Source organism: Giraffa tippelskirchi, chromosome 8 (genome assembly GCF_054371585.1).
Source record: "Giraffa tippelskirchi isolate mGirTip1 chromosome 8, T2T-mGirTip1v1.2.pri, whole genome shotgun sequence".
In the NCBI taxonomy this organism is placed as follows: domain Eukaryota; kingdom Metazoa; phylum Chordata; class Mammalia; order Artiodactyla; family Giraffidae; genus Giraffa; species Giraffa tippelskirchi.
Genome location: NC_137282.1, coordinates 124,478,932 through 124,500,558, shown reverse-complemented (window position 1 = coordinate 124,500,558; position 21,627 = coordinate 124,478,932). Strand labels below are relative to the sequence as shown.

The window sequence follows — 21,627 nt, the reverse complement described above, 5'->3', positions numbered from 1 at the left end:
CCCTGGGTCGGGAAGATCCCCTGGAGAAGAGCATGGCAACCCACTCAAGTACTCTTGCCTGGAGAATCCCATGGACAGAGGGGCCTGGTGGGCTATAGGCTATAAGGTCACAAAGAGTTGGGCACGACTGAAAGTGACTTAGCACGCGTGCACACCTGTCCCCCCAACTTTACAATGTGGGTGATGACAGGCCCTACCTCTCAGGGTTGTTGTGAGGCTGAAATGAGTGATCAGATGAATGTTTTGACGAGTGCTGGGGACAGTGAGCGTCTGATGAGTGTTACCTAGCGTTCTTATTTTTTAAATATGGATGTTGGGAGACAGGTGTGGGTTTCTTTCAGGCCACTGTGCCGAGCCTGTCCTCAGGCCACCCAGCCAACCTGACTTGGCCTCCCGGGTGCAGGAGGAGGCAGGAGCACCTGCAGCAGCCGCTGGGGCTCGTCCCAGGGCAGGGCCTGGCCGAGGCCGGCTGGGGGCACCCCGGGCACCTGTAGTAGCTGAGCACGTTCTCGTCGTGGGCGTTGCCGGCCCGCGCCTCCTGAGCCAGCTGCCGGACGCTCTTCTCATGGTGCTCGTTGTTCTTGTCGGTCCACGTGAGCCACACTTCCTCTTCTGAGTACTCGATGCTCAGGTACTCGTGGGACTGCGCCATCTCCTTCACGGGCCGAAGCCTGTGGATGCGTGGCACCATCAATCGGAGCAGGGCCCAGAGCCCTCACCCCCAAGCACCGCAGCCACGCCGGCCTCCCCTCCCGGAGCTGTGCTGAGGGCCGGCCAGCTCCCAGGCGGTCAGGACCCCAGACAGACCACGAGCTTCGGGAAGGCCGGGGCCTCGGCTCCCTCTCCTCTGTGGTCCCACCCTCCCCCACACTGTGCCAGGCACTGAGCTGGGTGCACAGCAGGCGCTGGGTGTCTGCGGAGAGCAGGGTGCCTGTTCCAGCCTGAAGCCGGCCAGCGCCCTGGTGCTAAGGCGGCTGGGGAGCTGGGCAGGGGGGAGCCCTGGGAAGACTGAACCGCAAGTGGGAGACATGCAGCCAGCTCACTCAGTCTGGATGAGAATGTCACTGTTCTTGGGGTCCAGCACACACTTGCAGATGAGCTCCTGGGTGACGGGGATGGCGATATGATTGGACACACACAGGTCGGACAGATAGTCCAGGAACCTGGGGATGTGACAGCAGGGAGGAGCTCAGAGGGGGCAAAGCCCACCCTGCTCCCCCCAGCTGGCAGCACCAGCTCCCTGGCGCTTGCAGTTTACTGCTCCTGCTCCCTTCCCAAAGCTTGGAGCTGGGGGTGTGGACTCCCCCAGGAGAGGGACAACCCGGGAGCATCACCCTGGGGCTAACTGCCAAGGGGCAGAGAAAAGGAGGCCCAGGGGAAGAGTGATATTCAAAATATTTCACTGCCTCACAGCGGGCACTGACTCGCCTGCTGGGAAAGGTTCTGGGGGCCTCCTGCTGGACCGGGAGTCAACCCTGTTACTGCTAAACTGGGCCAAATTTGGGAGGGGACTCGGGGAGGGGCTGGGGACACCAGGGCCTCAAAGAGCAGGCAGTTTACTGACAAGTGCAGAAGGAGTTCAAGATTTGACAGCCAGCGTCAGTGGCTCTCTTCCCCGGGCAGCGCTGGGAGGGGGCGGGGTGGTGGGGTGGGACCGGCGAGGGGGGCCCACCTGGGCTCCCGATTCTTCCGCACCAGGCTGACAAAGGTCTCCACCTCCGTTTTGGTGATGTGCTTCTCCAGGAGCTTGCGGTTGTTGTGCAGCAGGGCAGTGATGGTGTCTTCGGCCAGGATGTCATAGCCAATCTGGGACTGCATCATCCCAAACTGCTTGGCGATGTGCTCCTAGGGACAGCCAGGCTAGGGGTCACAGGGGGCCTGCTCTGCTCCAGAACGCTGCCTCCTGGGCCCCCAGACCCTAGGAAGCTTAAGGGGTCCAGGAGAGGACACCAGCCCCAGGCAGAGGCGGGTTTATGTAACATACTTATTTAGCTCCCATCTAGCTCTGTGCCAGAGTGAAACCCCCACGATGGAGGGACCCTGTCTGATTGGTGGGGCCCGGTGAAAATGAAATAGCAGACTCTTCCCGGAAATAAACCCACATACCTATGGTCAATTAATCTGCAGCAAAGGAAGCAAGAATATACAACAAAAAGTCTCTTCAGCAAGTGGTGTTGGGAAAGCTGGACAGCCATATGTAAATCAATGACCTTAGAACACACCATCTCATCAAAAATAAGCTCAAAATGGCTTAAAGACTTTAATGTAAGACACAACACCATAAAATTCCTAGAAGAAATCACAGGCAAAACATTCTCTGACATAAACTGCACTAGTGTTTCCTTAAGTCAGTCTCCAAAGGCAATAGAAATAAAAACAAAAATAAACAAATGGGACCTAATCAAACTTACAAACTTTTGCACAGCAAAGGAAATCATAAACAAAACTAAAAGACAACCTACAGAATGGGAGAAAATGTTTGCAAACGATGTGCCTGACAAGGGCTTAACTTCCCAAATATACAAATATCTTACACAACTCAACAACAAAAAAATGAACCCAATCGAAAAATGGACAGAGCTACCCAAATAGACAATTCTCTAAAGAAATACAAATGACCAATAGGCACATGAAAAGATGCTCAATATCACTAATCGTTAGAGAAATGCAAATCAAAACTATTAATACAATGAGGTACCTCCTCACACCAGTCAGAATGGCCATCATTAAAAAGTCTACAAACAGCAGATGCTGGAGAGGGTATGGAGAAAAGGGAACTCTCCTACACTGTAGGTGGAAATGTAAGTTGGTGCAGCCACTATGGAAAATAGTTCAGAGGTTCCTCAGAAAACTAAAATAGAATTACCATATGATCCAGGAATCCTACTGCTGGGCACATATTCAGACAAAATTATGATTTAAAAAGATACGTTCACCCCATGTTCACAGCAGTGCTATTTACAACAGCCAAGACCTGCTGCTGCTGCTGCTGAATCGCTTCAGGCGTGTCCAACTCTGTGCGACCCCACAGACGGCAGCCCACCAGGCTCCTCCGTTCCTGGGATTCTCCAGGCAAGAACATTGGCATGGGTTGCCATCTCCTTCCCTAGGGAATCTTTCAAACCCAGGGATCGAACCCATATCTCCTGCATTGGCAGGCAGATTCTTTACCACTGAGCCACCATGGAAACCCCACAGTGGAATACTATTCAGCCATAAAAAAGAACAAAATAACACCATTTTCAGCAACATGAATGCAACTAGAAATTATCATACTAAGGGAGATTAAGAAGAGAAAGACAAATTCCATATGATATTACTTATATGTGGAATCTAAAATATGACACAAATGAGCTTATCCATGAAACAGAAACAAGCTCACAGAGAACAGACTGGTGGTTGCCAAGGGGGAGGGGAGGGGCTGGGAGAGGGGTGGAGTGGATGTTGGGGTTAGTAGATGTAAGCTTTCATATATAGAATGGATAAACAATAAGATCCTAATGGATAGCACAGAGAGCTCTGTTCAATATCCTATGACAAAGCAAATGGAAAAGAATACTAAAGAAAAGAATGTGTATATATGTATAACTGAAACACAGATGTACAACTAATTTAAAACATTATAAATCAACTATTCTTCAATGAATTAAACTAGAGGTAATATTTTAAAAAAAAGAAAAGAAAAGAAGTAGCAGGACTCTTATTCAAAAATTAAGAATTTCAAGACAGCCACCGTGGAACGTTAAACCCAGTGTGAGGTCCCTCAAAGGACGGAGCCAGGCTGTGTGCTGTGAGGACCGGCCTACAATCCGGTCCCCTTGAGAGAGCGCCGGGCACACCGGGGTGCGCCTTGGGGGAGCACGTGCGGGTGAAGGAAAGCAGGAGCACGGGAGCCGGCCGGGGGCAGCAGCCCACCTGGTTCTTGCGGTAGTCCTCCTGGGAGTGGCGCAGCACGCGGTAGCACAGGCGGAACATGTGCTGGTAGGGCGCGTTCTTCTGGTCCGACAGCTCCTCCAGCCGCACCAGGGGGCCCTCGCCCCCCTTTTCACGGAACGGGGCCTTCAGAATGCCGAAGATCTAGGGAGCACGGAGAGTTGGGAAGAAGCCCCACATCTGCCCACACCCCTCATCACCTTCAGCCTCACGCTGACCCTGCCCGGAGGCCACCCTGACATTAACCCCTAGCTGGTTCTAAGCTGGACATGGCCCCAGCCCACCCCTCACCTGCTCCCCTCTCCCAGCTGGAGTCCCCCGGACGCTGGCCTTGGCCAGCCCCTCCCCAACGCAAATCCTAATCTCAACTCAGGTCCCAGGCCTGGCTCAGCCTCAGCGAGAAGAGCTGAGGGTGGCCGAGCTCAGGGGTCTGAGGCTAAGAAAAAAGGCAGGCCAAAGCAGTGCGGCCAGAGCTCAAGAGATCAGACGCAGGCCTGCCTTGTCCAAAAACAAGTTTAACTCAGGGACTGGGTGTGGGTGAAAAACTGTAATAGAACAGAAACCAAAGAGCCAGAATCACACGGAATGAGAAAATCTTAGTCGGATCCTGATTCCCCCCCTAAAAAGGAGCTTTAAAGGGGCATCTGGGCAAAGGTACAGAAAGTTGATCTGGATGGGGTATTCTTGCTAGTTTTCTTAGGTGTGGTAATGAGACTCTGCTTATAGAGAACAATGCTTGCATCCTTAGGAGATGCACACACTGAAACGTTTATAGGTGAGATGCCCCCTCTTTTGAGATGCGTGGACACAGGGGTGATGTGGAGATGTAGAGTTATAGAAAGCCAGACTGGCAAAGTGGTAACGAATGCGTGTTCACTGTACTGTTCTTTCAAAATTTGCTCAACATTTGAAATTTTTCATAATAAAAATCTGGAAAAAAAGATCTGTTTAAAGCACAAGTTCTCAATCTGACATCTGCATGAAAATCCTGGCCCTACTGCTTCATAGCTGTGGACTCCGTCAAGTGACTCCAACCTCTGTATGCCTCGAGGGTAAAATGGGGATAATCATTAATAAGACTTCCCCCGGGTTGGGAGGATTAAATGAGGTGATTCATGCAGGGCACTAAGGGTGGAGCCTGGCACATGGTTAAGAGTGCAATAAATACTTATTTTAAGAGGTGAGGAGATCAACCACACCTCAAATTTTTTAAAAAATAATAATAATTTTTTTTAAATGTTTAAAGAAGTGATGAGAAAACAGCAGGGAGACCACAGCTCAGCTGGAGACGTGAAAAGGCAAGCTCATGTCAAAAAGATGTCCTGGGGGGCTTCCCTGGTGGCTTGGTGGTAAAGAGTCTGCCTACCAATGCAGGAGACACGGGTATGATCCCTGATCTGGGAAGACCCCACATGCTGTGGAGCAGCTAAGCCCGTGCGCCGCAACCATTGAGCCTGTGCTCTAGAGCCCAGGAGCTGCAACCACTGAGGCCCGCACGCCCCAGAGCCCGTGCTCCGCGACAAGGGAAGCCAGCCCGAGGAGAAGCCCATGCACAGCAGCAAAGACCCAGCACCACCAAAAACAAAGAGAATACACACATATATTAAAAAAAAAAAAAAAAAAAAAGACGTCCTGCTCACTGGCCACCGGCCCTCCCCAAGCCCGCCCAGCCCCACGCGTGCTCGGCCACCTGTTTGAGGATGTTCTGCTCTCTCATCAGCTTCTGCCGCTCGCGGTTGGGCTTGGCGACCATGATGTCCAGCACGTTCTGCCCATTGTTGGGGACATCACTGACGAAAAACACCAGGTCCTCCAGCAGCTGGATAACAAACCTTCACAAAGGGACACCAGGCAAGAGGAGTGTGAAGGGCTGAGCCTGGGCACCCCGAGGACCCCCTGACATGCCCCTGGGGGCCACCAGCCCTTCCCCACATGCCAGCCCTGCCATCACAGCACACAGCCTGACACCTGCCTTTCACTTCTCTCCCAGTCTCACCCTGAGCTGCTGTCCACGCACACCCCTGCCCCCATCCACCCTGGATTCCAAAGTGCCCTCTAGACAGAGAATCCCAGGACACTCCAACCTGGAGAAAAACCAGCAGGGCACACGTGGGTACAAAGGGCTCTGCATTTCCATCCTGCCTGCCACTGACTAGCTGTGTGACCACGGTCAAGTCTCTGAACCTCTCTGCGCCTCAATCCCACCATGGGTGAAACAGGGGGAATGAAGACTCCCGCACAGAGCTGGTTCTTACAGAGTATGTGAGCAGTGAGCCTGCAGCCCAAAGTCAGCCAGCGCCCGGCAGGTCCCCGCCCGTCACCCCGCCACCCTGTCCGGCTTCTGCTTTGACGCCTTCGTCCATGAGATGTCGACCCCAGGAGGACGAAGGCTCTTGGGGAACCCCTGGAACCCTGTCCCTACGGCCCACCTGCGGTCATTCTGGCTGATGAAGCCCTCATGCAGCTTCTCCACGGCGCTGGCCAGCATGGAGCTGGCGTCGTTGGCGAAGTCCAGGTCTCGGATCTCGGACACAGGAACCGACACGATGGCAAAGGCTTCCTTGTCCTCCTTGGTGGGGCAGGTGCCCAGCTGCAGGGACACAGGTCAGCAGGGCCTCCAGGGACCACCCTGGGCCCCAGCCCGGCCCCTGGCCCCAGCCTGCCCCCAGAGCCCACACCATGAGCCGGATGGGCCGCTCCTCCTCGACATCAATGGGCACGTTGGTGCTCTGGATCCAGGTGTTGGTACAGAGATGCCGCAGCCGGACGTAAGAGTTCCTGCAAGGGGGACGGGGCCGAGCACAGGGAGCGGGTCGCAGCTCCTCCTCCCGGCCGTCTGCTGGCTCTAGCCCTCGCTGCCCTGCGTCTTCCTCCTGCCTCCACAGCCAGTGGCCGCGGGCCAGGGACGCCCGGCCCCCCAGGTGGGGAGCCAGAGGAGAGAGACCCCAGGCCCTGCACTAACTGCCGTGAGTTCCCAGGCCCTCACACCTCGCCCGCTCTCCCCAGACCCAAATGTTCCAAGAGCCCAGGTACGCGTGCAAGCTCAGGACCCAGATTCATTTGGACACATGAGGTTATTTACACTATTTATCCCATTCAGTGTCAACATGCCTGCGTCTCGCATCAGAAATAGTCATGTCTTTGATTGTGAAACACAATTACCTTTCAAAATGAAAAACAATCTAAACCTCCAAATACATCTGGCCTCAAGTTGCAGATAAGGATTGGTTAATCCTCTCATCAGCCCTTTGATGGGTAACTCGATAATCCCACTACACAGGTGAGGATGTCGGGGCCAAGTGACTGAGTCAGCTGCCTGAGGTCAATGTTAAAGCCTGACTGACATCCAGGAAGCTTCCTGATGTTCCATCCTAAAATCTCCAGGTTGGAGGACCTTAAAGGTCAGGGAGTCCATCCTCTGCACCCAATGTGTCCTGAGCCCCAGGCCGACTGGCTGTAAAGAACGCTGGAGAGAAGGCAGCACCCAGGGTGCGGGTCCTCGGCCTGGCACATGCCAAGTTCGGCAGTGGTGAGCTGCCTACAGCTGCCTCGGATCTGGATCTCCAGAGGGACGGGTCATGCAAGGAAGGACAGAGGAGCAGGGGGTACTGGGGGTCCAGATACCAGCCCAGGCAACACTCCCCAACCCCAGGCACACAGCGCCCACCCACCGGGGCACGAAAGAGTCGGTCTTCTGCAGCGTGGTGGGGTCCAGCTCGAAGAGGGAAGCGATGTCATTGCCGTGGGGCACGGCCACCAGGCGGTACTTGATCTTCTCCCCAGCGTTCCGGCGACCTGTGCGGCCCTGGGTGCCCTGGGGGCAGGGACCTCGACTCAGGCAGGAGCTCTTCCCTCCTCTCAGGCCCCCGGAAACCACTCAGGATCCCACCCGAGAGGGCTTCTCCCTCCAGCCCACTTCCCAGGGTCTCATGGCCTCCTGACCCTCTCACCCCGGAGCCGCGCACGGTCACCCTTCCCCGGCCCCTGAACCCTCCTCCGGTCCTCACCGTGCCTGCTGTCTTGGGATCAGAGGTGTCACCCTTGTAGCTGGGGTTCTCCTGCTCAGAGATTCAAGATGGGGAGCTATCCACATGATCTCCGTTCCAAAACAATGTCCACATATGACCCTGGGTTTGGGGCAGGCAGCCCCTACCCTCCCAGGGGTGCCCAGCCCAACCTCAGGACTCATGCCAGTCCTGGAAGATGCACCAACAAGATCACTGCCCTCCAGAGACCCACAGCTGGACAGATGGACGTACACACACACACCCCTCCCGATACACACAAGCCCGTGCGTGACGGACAGACGGATGTGGGATGTAAGCTCCACCAGGGCTGGGGGTCGGGCTCACTGCTGTAGCCCCAGGACCTAGAACAGCTGCTAGCACAGACCAGGGGCCTCATCCTACCCGTGAGACTTATCATCACCCGTGCATGACTACAAATACTGGTTAAACAGATAAATGAGCACAAATACACCAGGGTCCACAGACACACGTGTGTCTGCGTGTAGGCATGTGCCAGGCACACACGCTCGTGCATGCTAGGCCAGGGCTCCCAGGATGCCCTATGCCTCCCCACCCACCTCAGCAGCCAGGTAGTTGCCCGTGGCCAGGTGCTTGAAGCGGTAGAGGCCGTTCCAGTGGCCAGCTCCTCCACGGCACGGGTCATGGTGGACCACCTGGGTGAGGCAGGAAGAAATGGGTGGGAAGAACACTGCAGGCCTGGAGGGCTCTGGGTGGGTGGCTCTGTGATCCTCTCTGGCCCCTTGGCTGCGGAGGGGCTCAGAGGAGACACAGACGCTGAGTGTGTGTGTGGGGGGGTGACCTCCCACCCGGCTGGGGCAGAGAGCCCAGGGCCGGAAGTGGGGCTCTGACCTCCACCTCCCAGAGGGCGTTGGAGCTTGTGGCCGAGGTGGCTGACTGGCGCAGCGTGGTACGCAGGAACACCTGCAGCTTGCCCTTATATTCGTCGCACGTCAGGAACTTCTCCTGCTCCGCGTGGAACAGCCGCACCACATCTCCCTGCAGGCGGGCCGTGGGCTCAGGGCGGCCAGGGACCCTCCCGGCGGGCGAGCCCACCCGTCTCCGATGCCTTCCAGAGCCAGCAGGCACACGGAGCCCCAGCCCACCCCCGCAGAGGGCGGCCACGGCCAGGGGAACCCTGCGTGTCCGAGCGCCCACCCTGGCAGGCACAGGCCCTGACCGGGCAGCCTGGCGTCCTTGCCAGAGAGGGCGCGGGGCAGAGGGTAGGGGGCCTGGGCCAGAACTGTGGAGAGGCGTGGGTGAGGGTGTAGAGCGCTCAGAGGACTGCACCCCCACCCCCTTCCCAGAAAACAAAGTGAGCACAGCCAGGACTGGGAGAGGATGGAGCAGGGGGTGCGAGGCCAGAGACGGAGAAGAGGTCAGCCAGGGCGGCTGGGGACGACCCTGCGGGGTGGGGGGCTGGAGGGGCTGTGGAGCCAGAGAAGGGGGTGCGTGGAGCGGGGGCCAGACAGGGAGCAGAGCCGGGTGCCTGGCAGGCGGGTGCAGGCAGGGGGACCCAGGGCGGGCGGGGCAGCAGGGGAAGGGGTGTCCCCAGTCCTTACCCCTTTCAGCACCTCCTCCAGGTGGTCCCGGAACTGCATGAACAGGTTGATCTTCCAGCTGGTGTTGCAGTTCACAGAGTTGACCTGAGGAAGCAGAGAGACCTATGACCCGGGCAGGCCCCCAGCCCCTGGGGAGGGGCCGGGGCTGAAGGCCCAGAGCGGGGGAGGGGAGACCAGCCCAGCCCCCAGTAATGAGCGCAGTGAGGGGGTGTCTGCTCCCAGCCAGGGCCCCCAGACCCCAGCCCCACTGCCCTGGGGCGGCCACCCTGTGGGGTGGAGAATGTGGGCAGACGCTGGGAGACAGCAAGGGGGTCGGGGAGGCCCACCCAGCCCCTCCAGCGGTAGACAGGACCAGAGGGAGCAACCCTGCGGGGAGGGGGTGTAGACACTCCTCCACTGCGGGGGTCAGCCCAACGGGACTACCAACCAGGGTGCTTGGACTCTTTAATCAACAGAAATTAATAAGAGGCCAGACAACCAGTTCAGACAAGGCTTTAGCAGGATTCACGTTGCAGCCCTAGGGAGCAAAAGCAAGCCCCAGGTGCCCTGCTAGCTCTTCTTTTAAAGGGTGACAGTGGGGGTGGCTCCAGGGGCCGAGCCAGAGGCGTGGCTTAGGCGGCCTGCCCGCCCCCCTGGTGGTGCCTCGTGCAGCAATCACGCACAGTACCTGGCTTTCGCTCCCACTATCTCAGAAACAGCAGTGGGTTCTTGGCCTTTTTGCATCCTACCATTCTTAATTGCCCCCACTGTGAATGCATGCTGTTACGCTTAGTCTCATAGTTTAGATTTTGTTGCTGGAGAGATGTGTGGTCAGGTGCAGGCCCTCCTGTAATACGTCCCAGGTCCCAGCCTACCTCAGCCCACCTCTCTCTCCCCCTCCCCGCTCACCTCCTTGCAGCCCGCATTGTCGCTGAGCTCGTAATTGCTGGCATGCAGAGGCTGCCCGGCGTTGACAGGGTTCAGGATCACCTTGTCCCCCACAACCACCTACGGGGACCGATGGAGCAGGGTGAGGGTGCGGAAGGCCGGGCCCCCGGGCTTCTCTCTGGTCACTCTGCCCCCTAAGAAACGGGCCTGGGCTCGTGCAGCCCCCCGCCAAGGACCCTGTAGAAGACCCCCAGAGCTGCAGCCTGTGGCCTCCAGCAAGGCCCGCCCCCCAGGCCATCCTCACATTGTCCCCGTTGCTCCGCAGCTTCCAGAAGGGCTGGATGAAGAGCCAGGAGCCCTCGTTGCCCGTGGCGTCCAGTGTCACCCGCATGGCGTTCTTCTCCAGCAGGGCCGGCAACCGCTTGTTGACAGTCAGGTACTTGTTACTCTTCATGTGCAGGAGCTGGGGGGGCAGGGAGGGGGTGAGGTCACCCCAGGAGGCCGGCCCATCAGAGCAGGGGGTGCACAGGACCCTTGGACACACAGGACGCAAACACACAAACACGACTGCATGCGCACACACACCACACCCAGTCTGGCACCCAGGTGATCACACATAAAAGCGCTGCTCTAGACACCGTACTCGTATTAGCTCCCATAATCCTGTAACAAGTAGAGAAAAGTATTGACTATCGCTGGCCTGATCATCCGGATGGGGAAAACAGAGGTCCAGGGAGGGGAAGCAACTCGCCCAGGCCACAGACCCACGACGTGAGCCCGGCCCCTGGCGCTCCAGACCCTGCGCTGGTGACCACCGTGCTGAACACACACACACACATCTGTGGACACGGCTTACAAGCACCGGCAAACGCAGAGGCGGCAGGCAGTCGGTCCCACAGGCCGGCCGGGTGGCGCCCCTCCGCCCACACCTGCCCGCCCCGCACCTGGATGACGCTGCCATATTTCACGACGTCCCCGTGCACCTTCTTGTTCTCCGTGTCGTTCTGCTTCTGCTCCATCTGGGCCGCGTGCTGCAGACACACGCCACGGTGGAGGGCAGGCCCGGAAGCCCGCTCTGGAGGGGCACGACTCCCCTCACCCACAGGTCCTGCCACTGCACCCTGCCCGCCCAGGGCCATCTGCCCTGTTCCTCCCGCTGCCTATGGGAGAATGAGGCTCAGAGTGCAGAGGGGCAGCCTGGGCACACAGCAGGCAGCCCAGGGCACTAGGTCCCTCCTCTCTGCCCCCTTCCCACCACCTCATTCTGGCGGGGGGCAGCCAACAGACCACTGAGCCCCCTACAGTCCCCACACCCCCAGCAGATAACCTAAGGCTGGGCCTCCTCCCCGTCACACCAGAGTCCTGGGGCCCCAACTCAGGACCCCTGGCCCAGCCCTGCAGGTGTGCTGGGCACCACGTCCTTCTCCTCCTCCCTCTCCTCTGAGACTCTCCCTCCCCAGCACTGCATGTGCTCCCAGCCCACCGCCTCCAGGGAGCCTTCCCTGACGGGCCACATCCAACTCTGAAGGATCCAGCTCCAGTCCTCCAGGATTTGGTTTGCCTCCCATTAAGGACACCTTTTTAGGCTCTTCTATCCCATTTGCCTGGAAGCTGCCTCCTCCATCAGACTGGGGGGGGGGGTCCTGTCGGGGGGGCGCTATCTCCTCCATCAGACCAGCTCTCTCTGAAAGCAGTGGTCCCTCTGCCCCTTCCATCTCCTCAGTCCCGTTATCTGGGCCTCAGGCCTGGTGGGAGGGTGGCTGCAGGGGTGCCGTGCCAGGTACCACGTGACTTTGCACAAACCTCAGTGCCTGGGTGTGTGACCACATGCGGTGCTGAGGATCTGCACATGCGTGAATGCCGCACACCCTGCCAGACCCACAGCCTAGCCTGGGCCTGCGGCAGCAGCAGGTAAAAAGCCTGCCACAGCCCCCAGAGGGGGTGAAGATGGTCTTGCGTAAAACAGAGCTCACCCAGCCCCCTCTTTCCAGCACGGCTCACAGCTGTGGGGCAGGCCCTCTCTTTTCCCATTCCACACCCACCTCCTGGGGGAAGGGGATACTAGAAACAAGGCCGGCCTGGTGGTAGGAGGGGGTGGGACCCCAGGCCCAGGGGAGGGTCCCATCAGCATGCTACAACCTTGCTGACCACGGTTAAACCTCCCACACTCGCTTCCATGGGGACTGCCCTGAGGGCCCTGAGCTTGGTCTGGAGAGAACACCCAGGATATGAACTGAGAGGCCTGAGAGCCACCACCAGGCCCTCACACCATACAACATCATCAGCCAGAGACTCAGGGACCATCTAAGCCCTGTGCCAACTCGTAGGATGGCCACAACGGCCTAGTCCCCTGAAGGGCCCCAGGCTCCAACTCTACAGAATGAGGGGAGAGGTTAAGACTGAGTTCTCAAATCAGGTTTGCTGAAACCACTTCTCTAGAAGCCCAGTAACTCCATGCACAGATGCCCAGGTTTCTCACTGCACTACGATGTCCCGCTGAAGACCTAGCTAAGACCCGCTGAAGGCAGTCCACAGCTCACTGAGCCACGGGTCCTGGGACAGGGCTGCACCGGCCTGGAGGAGGAGACGCCTGCCTCTAACTGGCACAGAGGGGTGGATGAGTGGGCCTCTGGCAGGGCTCAGACCCCCCACCTCCCTCGCAGCGACACACACCAGTCTCTGGCCGAATGGGTCAAACCACAGGACTCGGCCACTAGGCCCTGTCGGCTCTGGTGAGCGGCAGCCCTGTGCATGTGCCTGGGTTTGTGAGACACACGGGCAAGTGGACACCCTCACGCTCAGACCTGTAACTTCTGCAGCAGCACTACGTCAGCAATCTTCTCCTTGTCCTGCTTGGTCTGCTTGGCCTTCCAGTACTGCTTCTGGGCCGAGTAGCGGTTCATGGGACACACCTTGAAGAGGCAGTCTGGCGGGGTGGGGGGCAGAAGGAGGGAGATCGGTTCACGCGGGGCTCCGGGAAGACTCCAGCCAGCAGCCCTGCCCGCAAATCCCGCCTCTGCTCTGCCCCCCACCACTGCCCCTGGCCCCACTGGGGTGAAGAGGCAGTGTCAGAAGACCCCTGGAGAACCCGAAACATCCCGGATCGTGCTGAGTAGAATGGAGGGACCAGGAAGCAGGTCTGAGAACAGGACCTCACCTGGGGGCGGACGCATGCCCTCTTCCCCACGGGAGGTTTATCAGAAGCCCTTAGGTCTGGGTCCAGGTTTTGTACTCTGGCGGCTGACAGTTCACAGCAGCATCCCTCTCTGGCCCCCACAGTTGCCTGGGAAGTTATCAATACATCCCCCATCCCAGAGGTGGCCTCCACGCCACGGTAGGAGGAGGAGACTGTCTGTTGATCCCTGTGGGATCAACCTGAGGCCTCTCTTCTCCTGAAACCACCTCCTTGCTCGGCTGGTCCCGGCCCTGTAGCAGCGAGGCTCCCTGATACTCCACCTGGGACCCCTTCTTCATAAATCTCCCACTGTAGGCTCTGCTTCTAGCGAATTCAACCTAGGACAGAGCCAGTTAAAATTCCAGAAATATGTTCTTTATTAGCTGGTTTTTATTTTGGAACTAGATACGTCAATGATTTTCATAAGCCCAAACTCCAGAAAGAATGTTAAGATTTTCCTACCTATGGAAAGGAGGCATGAGTTGGAAAACCCTAAAGTGTGGTGGGAAGAGACGGAAGGATTTGGGGTGCTATGAAACGCTGGCATGGGGACAGGGCCTGTCTGACAATACCATAGGCCATGCTGTGAGGCAGTGAGCTCTCCATCACAGGAGGGAGTCCCAGGAAAGCACAGAATCGAGCTCATGGCCTCTAAGACCCCTCTCAGGCTGCAGTGCTGTACCTCCCCGATCGGCAGCAATATAGGAGGAAGACGGTTATGCTGGGAACCCAGACAGGACCCCCGGGGAGGCAGATCACAGAGACGGGGTGCCCCCACCGTCAGGCCCCTCCCGCTACCCTCTAAGGGAAGGCTATGTCCCCACTCTGGTCAAAGCTAGTCCTACAGCCCCCGGAAACTAAAAGCAAAACTGGGTTTTTTCCACCTAGCCCACAAGCAGGCAGAGCCCCCTGGTCATCAGGAAGGGAAACCAAGTGAGGCAAAGTTCAGAGAACACAGAACTTCCTTGACAGCAGGGAAAAAGGACAATTCCACAGGCAGATGGAGCCACCAAGGGCTGCCCTCACTCGCCCACCCTGGTACCACCAGCATGAGAGGGCGTCACTTCAGAAACACTCAGTTCTTTGCACAGAGTATGTCTTCACAGGGTTCTGCCCAACCTTCAAGAAGCTGGGGTGTCACCTCCTCCAGGAAGTCCTCCTGCTTCTCCAGGCTAAATGGGAATTTTCAGGGCTCCTGTCCCCTGGTCACCACATTATAGTTCCCAGTAGGAGTTGGGGGGGTGGGGTGTTTTAGAAATGGGAGGTGGAGATTTTTATTGTCCCAATCAGTGAGGTCACAGCTAGCCTGTAGTGGGCAGGACAGGAATGCTAGGCGCCAGCGCCCTAACACACAGGGGTCCCACCCACTCACAGGAGGACGGCTGCAGGCGCGCTCTGGGCCCAGCGTGGTGTGCAGAAACAGTCTTTTTTGCATGCTTTTAGCAAACACTGACTTTTCCAGGAATGCAACTCTGATACAAACAGGGATCTGTGTTGTCCTCTGTGTTGTTCAAACCTCACAGGGAAATTTGTGCTGTTTCAGAGAAGGTATCATATGGCTGCACCCACCATCTGCATTTGCGGCCACAGTACTCGTGCTTCAGAGGCCAGCTCTGACTGCTGCCTCGAGTCTTCTAGTTGTGCTCAAGATTTCCTTCTAAAATCTGTGTATTACTTGCTTATCATTGTTGTCCTTCTTTTTCTCTTGTCATGCTTGGGGCATTACACTGTCCCTGTTCCCTACCCGCAAACCTCCCCCCCGCCCCGGGCTCCAGGCTCACTCAGATCCTGGCCCTAGACGCCCCCCATTTTATATTACATAAATATGCATATGAATAGATTGTCTTGTTTTTTAATTCCACTTTATAATATTAAAGGGAGGCTCTGAGTCTGGCTGGCTGGTCTGCTTAGACAGGAGGGGGCAGTCCAGTCCCTGAGTGAGCCTGGAGCCGGGGAGGGCCGCAAGCCCACGGCCCTGGTGATGGGGTGCAACCCGCCCCTCCCCACCCAGCTGACCCCCGCCACACCCAAAGCACAGGGGAGAAAAGGAGGGGAGACGGACACTGCCCCAGGCGCCTGAAGGGAGAGATCTCACTCTTCTGACCCGACTCACCGAGGAAAGAGATTGAGGGGTCACCGTTTCAAGAAACAAATGAGGACTTCCTGTCCCTGGAGGTGATGAGTAGGCTCTAGGCCTGACAGGGCAGAGAACCCTGGTTATAATCCATTCTGGACCCACCTCACCAGAAAACGATGAAAGCAACCAGATTTTTCAAATGTGTGTTATTTTAAGACTTCTTAAAGAACTGAGAGGGGCTTCCCTGGTGGTTCAGTGGTAAAGAAGCTGCCTGCCAATGCAGGAGACATAAGAGATGCAGGTTCGATCCCTGGGTGGGGAAGATCGCCAGAGGAGGGCATGGCAACCCACTGCAGTATTCTTGCCCAGAGAACCCCATGAACAGAGGAGCCTGGCAGGCTATGGTCTGCAGGGTCACAAAGAGTCGGACACGACTGAAGCAACTTAGCACATGCCAAGAACTGAGTGAGGGGTCGTCCAGCCAGAACAGAAGATCAAAAGGGAAACCAAGGAGGTATGTAAACACCCAAGCAACTTTACTGGGCATTTGTTGAGTCCAGAGAACACGAACTCTTACCTGGACGGCTTTGCCAGGTGACAAGACAGATATTCAAGCCCAGGCCCAGGGAAGGTGGGAAGTATAACAGGAGACCCTCCCTTTAAAAGCTGGAACCTCACAGGGCTACACCCCCAGCATGGGTTGACCCCAGAGAACAGCTCCTTCCCAGAACTAGGGCCCCACGGAGTCCCTTGGATGGTGCCAGGAACCCCAAACTCAAGCTTGGCTTCAGGCTTGAGTCTTGGACAGGCAGTGTCCCCAGGAATCTGGGGACAGGATATCCATGCCCTCTCGGGAAGAAGATACCGTCATCCTAGTCCACAACCCCTCAGACCAGATGTTCAAATGCAATGACCCATATACAGTCAAAGATACCAGGAATTCCTGGGAGCCAGACGCCACGAGAGAAAACAAACCCACAAAACAAGACACTAGAAACAGACTTCAGACAGAGCCATCATCTGTAAAACTCTGCTTAAATCAATCAAGGAAAGCGTGAGGATCTCCGTAGAGAAACAGGAAACTATAAAATGTGACCAACCTAGACAGCATATTAAAAAGCAGAGACATTACTTTGCCAACAAAGGTCCGTCTAGTCAAGGCTATGGTTTTTCCAGTGGTCATGTATGGATGTGAGAGTTGGACTATAAAGAAAGCTGAGCACCAAAGAATTGATGCTTTTGAACTGTAGTGTTGGAGAAGACTCTTGAGAGTCCCTTGGACTGCAGGGAGATCCAACCAGTCCATCCTAAAGGAGATCAGTCCTGGGTGTTCATTGGAAGGACTGATGTTGAAGCTGAAACTCCAATACTTTGGCCACCTGATGCGAAGAGCTGACTCATTTGAAAAGACCCTGATGCTGGGAAAGATTGAGGGCAGGAGGAGAAGGGGATGACAGAGGATGAGATGGTTGGATGGCATCACCGACTCAGTGGACATGGGTTTGGGTGGCATCCGGGAGTTGGTGATGGACAGGGAGGCCTGGCGTGCTGTGGTTCATGGGGTCGCAAAGAGTTGGACACGACTGAGTGACTGAACTAAACTGAACTGATAAAATGTGACACAGCAGAAAAAGAACCAGATAGAATTTCTAGAAATAAAAAAGCTTCACATTTAAAACTCACTGGATGAATCAAGAGATGCATCCTAATGCTATTCTATCCCATTCTTTGAAGGATGGTTGACCCCATGACAGGGACTTAACGGCCCACAAGGCGTCAGAACCTGGATCTGAAGAACACAGGCTGCCCTGGAGCATCCCAGTGGAGACTTGACGCCAGAAGTGATCCCTCCCTGCTCCCGATTCCTCTTTATCTTTCCTGGAAACTTGCTACCTAGTACTTGTCAAATTTGTCTTTTTCTCTTACACAGATCCTCCCTTAGAGCCTTGCCCACAATACATAACATATAATGCTTGTTGATCCCACTCCTGGGCATATTTAGGAGAAAACTCTAATTCAAAAAGATATATGCACCCAATGTTCACAGCAGCATTATTTACAATAGCCAAGACATGGAATCAACCTAAATGTCCATCTACACATGAATGGCTAAAGAAGGTGTGGTATATATACACAATGGAATATCAGTCAGCAATTTAAAAAAATGCCATTTACAGCAACATGGATGGACTTAGAGATTATCATATTGAAGTGAAGTCAGAAAGAGAAATATAAATACCATATGATATCACATATACAGATCTAAAAAAGTGATGTAGATGAACTTATTTATAAAACAGAAAGAGATCCACAGATACAGAAAACAAAGTGAAGGTTACCAGAAGGGGTTAGTGAGGTTAGTGATGACTGGGGTGGGAGGAGAGACAAACTAGGAGACTGGGATTAACATACACACACTACTATACACAAAGAAGACAAATAACAAGGATCTACTGTAAAAGCACAGGGACCTATATTCAATAGCTTACAATAGTCTATAATGGAAAAGAATCTGAAAAAGAATATATATACATACACATAGTGTATCGTGTTAGTCGCTCAGTTGTGTCCGACTCTGCGACCCCATGGACTTTAGCCCATCAAGTTCCTCTGTCCATGGAATTCTCCAGGCAAGAAAACTGGAGTGGGTTGCCATGCCCTTCTCCAGGGGATCTTCCCCACACAGGGTCGAACCCAGGTCTCCTACATTGCAGGCAGATTCTTTGCTGTCTGAGCCACCAGGGAAACCCATATATACACATACATATGTATATATAACTGAATCACTTTGCTATACATCTGAAACTATCACAACATTGTAAACTAACTATACATCAATTTTTTAAATGGTTTAAAAAACAGAGGAGAAATGCAAATTAAAAAAAAATGCTTATTGAATGAATGAATGACTTGAGCCCACTAAAATGTTTGTGGGAGACTTCCCTGGTGGTCCAGCTGTTGAGAATCTGACTGCCAATGCAGGGGACACGGGTTCGATTCCTGGTCCAGGAAGATTACATATGCCGCGGGGCAACTAAGCCCAGGCACCACAACTACTGAGCCCTTGAGTCGCAATTAATAAAGCCCACATGCCCGAGAGCCTGTGCTCTGCAACTAGAGAGTAGCCCCCACTGACCACAACTAGAGAAAGCCCGTGTACAGCAACAAAGACCCCGCAGAGCAAAAGGTAAAATGAATAAATAAATTAATGCTGAGGTTCACCCCTACGCACATCTCCATGCTTTCACTCTGCTCCGCTCTTTGCCCAGAGGTGGCCCTGCCCAAACCCAGGAGGGGCCAGAACCCTCCTTTTCACCAGACTGCAGGGCAGAAGGGCGGAGAGAAGGAAAGGTGTAAGGGCAGCAGGGGACTGGACCCTCACAGGAGCAGCAGCATCAAAGGCCAAAGAAAAGTCAGGGTCCAGGGAGGTTTCCTACAGTAAGGACTGTGTGCTTGGGCATGGACCAGGGGTGCCGGGCCTAGGGCTGGTGAGGTTACAGACAAGAGGATATTCATTTATTAAATAAAATCAACTGACATTCCCGGAAACTGACTGTTGTTGTTTAGTCACTCAGTCGTGTCTGACTCTTTGCGACCCCATGAACTGCAGCACGCTGGGCTTCCCTGTCCTTCACTATCTCCTGGAGCTTGCTCAAACTCATGTCCACTGAGTCGGTGATGCCATCCAACCATCTTGTTCTCTGTCGTCCCCTTCTCCTCCTGACTATGGTATGTAACACTCCAAAAACCACTGCGTAGAATCATCCTGGGGAGTTGGGAGATTTAAAAAACACAAACTCTCAGGTCCCCCACAGATCTGGGCAGTGGGTGAAGCCTAGAGAAATGCATTTTTAAAGACACACCCCACCGGCACCCCCAATCCCAAATGGTTCTTCTGCTCAGCCAAGGTTGAAAAGCACTAGCAGGGGATTCGAGACGAGAACAGAGCACAGGGAATAGTTACGCAGCCACAATTATGCATACGCTCTGTATAAATCACGTCAACACCTGTTTCTAATCTTTAACATTTAGACTCAACTTATAGAACACTCCACTGTGGTTACAGCAGAGAATGCAAAGCTTATTCAGCCTTAACAATGTAAAACTTAAAGGGTGCGTGGCTGGTAGAAGGTGCATACCAGGCAAGCACTGTAGGAGCTGATGGGATGAGAAATAAAGGTGTGACCGTGGCTTATAGAGGTGACAGTGGAGAATCTACACCAGCCGCAGGATGCTGCTGGGGCTGGGGGAGGGGAGAAAGTGGAGGGATGGGCCAAGTGAGCAAAACTCTCCTGGAATAAGCACAGCATTTGGTGGCCTGGGGTAGCAAGCAGAAGAAATGATGGAAAGGGTGAATGGGTTTGCCTTCTCTGGTTACACTGCTGGGGGAGGCACTAAACGGGACCACCCCAGCAGAGAGCAAATTTGCGGTCTGGATCAGAACCCACAGACGTCCCTTCCCTTGGACTCGGCAATTTCGCCACTGGTCCTTCATTAAAAAACAACCACCCCCACCTTCATTCCTGCAGCACAGTCACATTTGTACAAAACGACAAGAGGACTTCCCTGGTGGTCCAGAGGTTAGGAATCTGCCTGCCAACGCAGGCGACGCGGGTTTGATCCCTGGTCTGGGAAGATCCCACATGCCATGGGGCAACAGAGCCCGTGTGCCACAACCACTGAAGCCTGGGCTCCCTTGAGCCTCTGTTCCGCAGCAAGGAAGCCACCACAACGAGAACCCCCGTGTTGCCACTGGAGGAAAGTCCGTGTGCAGCAGCAAGATCCAGCACAGCCAAAAATAAATAAATACATAAGCCTCAGTTTTAAAAAACGTGACGAGAGACAAGCGTCTTGCAGCAGCAACACTGACGAGAATGGTAAAGATTGAAGATTGGAAACAGGCCATATGCCCATCGAAGGGGACTGGTTAAATAAATTACAATGGAGCCACATGAGGGACAGCTATGTGAGCTGTGGCGGGGGAGGGTCAGAAGTCCAGGCTGCAACCTGGGTAAACCTTGGAGCAATTAGGCTAAGTGAGATATGCCAGTCCCCAAAGAACAAATACTATATGATTCTGCTCATGTGAAGTACTCATACTAATCAGATTCATAGAGACAGGAAGTCAGATGGTGGGGGGGGAATGGGGTGTAAAGGGGGAGTTATTATTTAATGGATATAGAGCTTCATTTTTACCAAAGGAAAAGCAGTTCTGTAGATGGACAGTGGTGATGGCTGATGAGAGAGTGCTTAATGCCACTGACCTGTACACCTATACACCATTTTTTTTTTTTTCTGGCCAGGCGATGCAACTTGCAGGATCTTAGTTTCCCAACCAGATATTGAACAGGGGCCCTCAGCAATAAAAGCACAGCATCCTAACCACTGAACTGCCATGGAATTTCTATGACCTGTACACTTTGTCAACAAAGGTCCACATAGTCAAAGCTATGGTCTTTTCAGTAGTCATGTATGAATGTGAGTTGGACCATAAAGAAGGCTGAGTGCCGAAGAACTGATGCTTTCAAATTGTGGTGCTGGAGAAGACTCGTGAAAGTCTCCTGGACTGCAAGGAGATCAAACCAGTCAATCTTAAAGGAAATCAACCCTGAATATTCATTGGAAGGACTGATGCTGAAGCTAACGCTCCAAATGATTTGGCCACCTGATGTGAAGAGGCAACTCATTGGAAAAGACGCTGATGCTGGGAAAGATTGAAGGCAGAAGGAGACGGGGACAACAGAGATTGAGATGGCTTGATGGCATCACCGCCTAAATGAACATGAGACTGAGCAAACTCCAGGAGATAGTGAAGGACAGGGAAGCCTGGCGTGCTGTAGTCCATCAGACACAACTTAGTGACTGAACAGTACAATACACAATACACTTAAAATTGAATAAGATGGTAAAGTTTGTGTAGCTATTCACCACAATTAAAAAATAAATATTTTTGAAATGCTTAAAACTAGATCATCTGTAGGAACAGTT

General features: G+C 54.5%; 1 protein-coding gene across 2 annotated transcripts in view; it reads right to left on the bottom strand.

Moving 5' to 3' along the window:
- Positions 1–21,627, bottom strand: part of ITPR3 (inositol 1,4,5-trisphosphate receptor type 3) — a 67,907-nt gene that overhangs the window by 27,550 nt on the left and 18,730 nt on the right. For both annotated transcript variants that reach the window (XM_081519911.1, XM_081519912.1), the window contains exons 3-18: positions 13,192–13,313; positions 11,332–11,418; positions 10,692–10,850; positions 10,409–10,507; positions 9,521–9,604; positions 8,811–8,957; positions 8,519–8,614; positions 7,941–7,991; positions 7,605–7,747; positions 6,612–6,711; positions 6,363–6,523; positions 5,624–5,765; positions 3,916–4,077; positions 1,673–1,845; positions 1,044–1,163; positions 489–671 (exon numbers count right to left, since the gene is read on the bottom strand). In XM_081519911.1, coding sequence (XP_081376037.1) covers positions 489–671; positions 1,044–1,163; positions 1,673–1,845; positions 3,916–4,077; positions 5,624–5,765; positions 6,363–6,523; positions 6,612–6,711; positions 7,605–7,747; positions 7,941–7,991; positions 8,519–8,614; positions 8,811–8,957; positions 9,521–9,604; positions 10,409–10,507; positions 10,692–10,850; positions 11,332–11,418; positions 13,192–13,313 — 2,029 coding nt within the window. The remainder of the gene's footprint in view (positions 1–488; positions 672–1,043; positions 1,164–1,672; positions 1,846–3,915; positions 4,078–5,623; positions 5,766–6,362; positions 6,524–6,611; positions 6,712–7,604; positions 7,748–7,940; positions 7,992–8,518; positions 8,615–8,810; positions 8,958–9,520; positions 9,605–10,408; positions 10,508–10,691; positions 10,851–11,331; positions 11,419–13,191; positions 13,314–21,627) is intronic.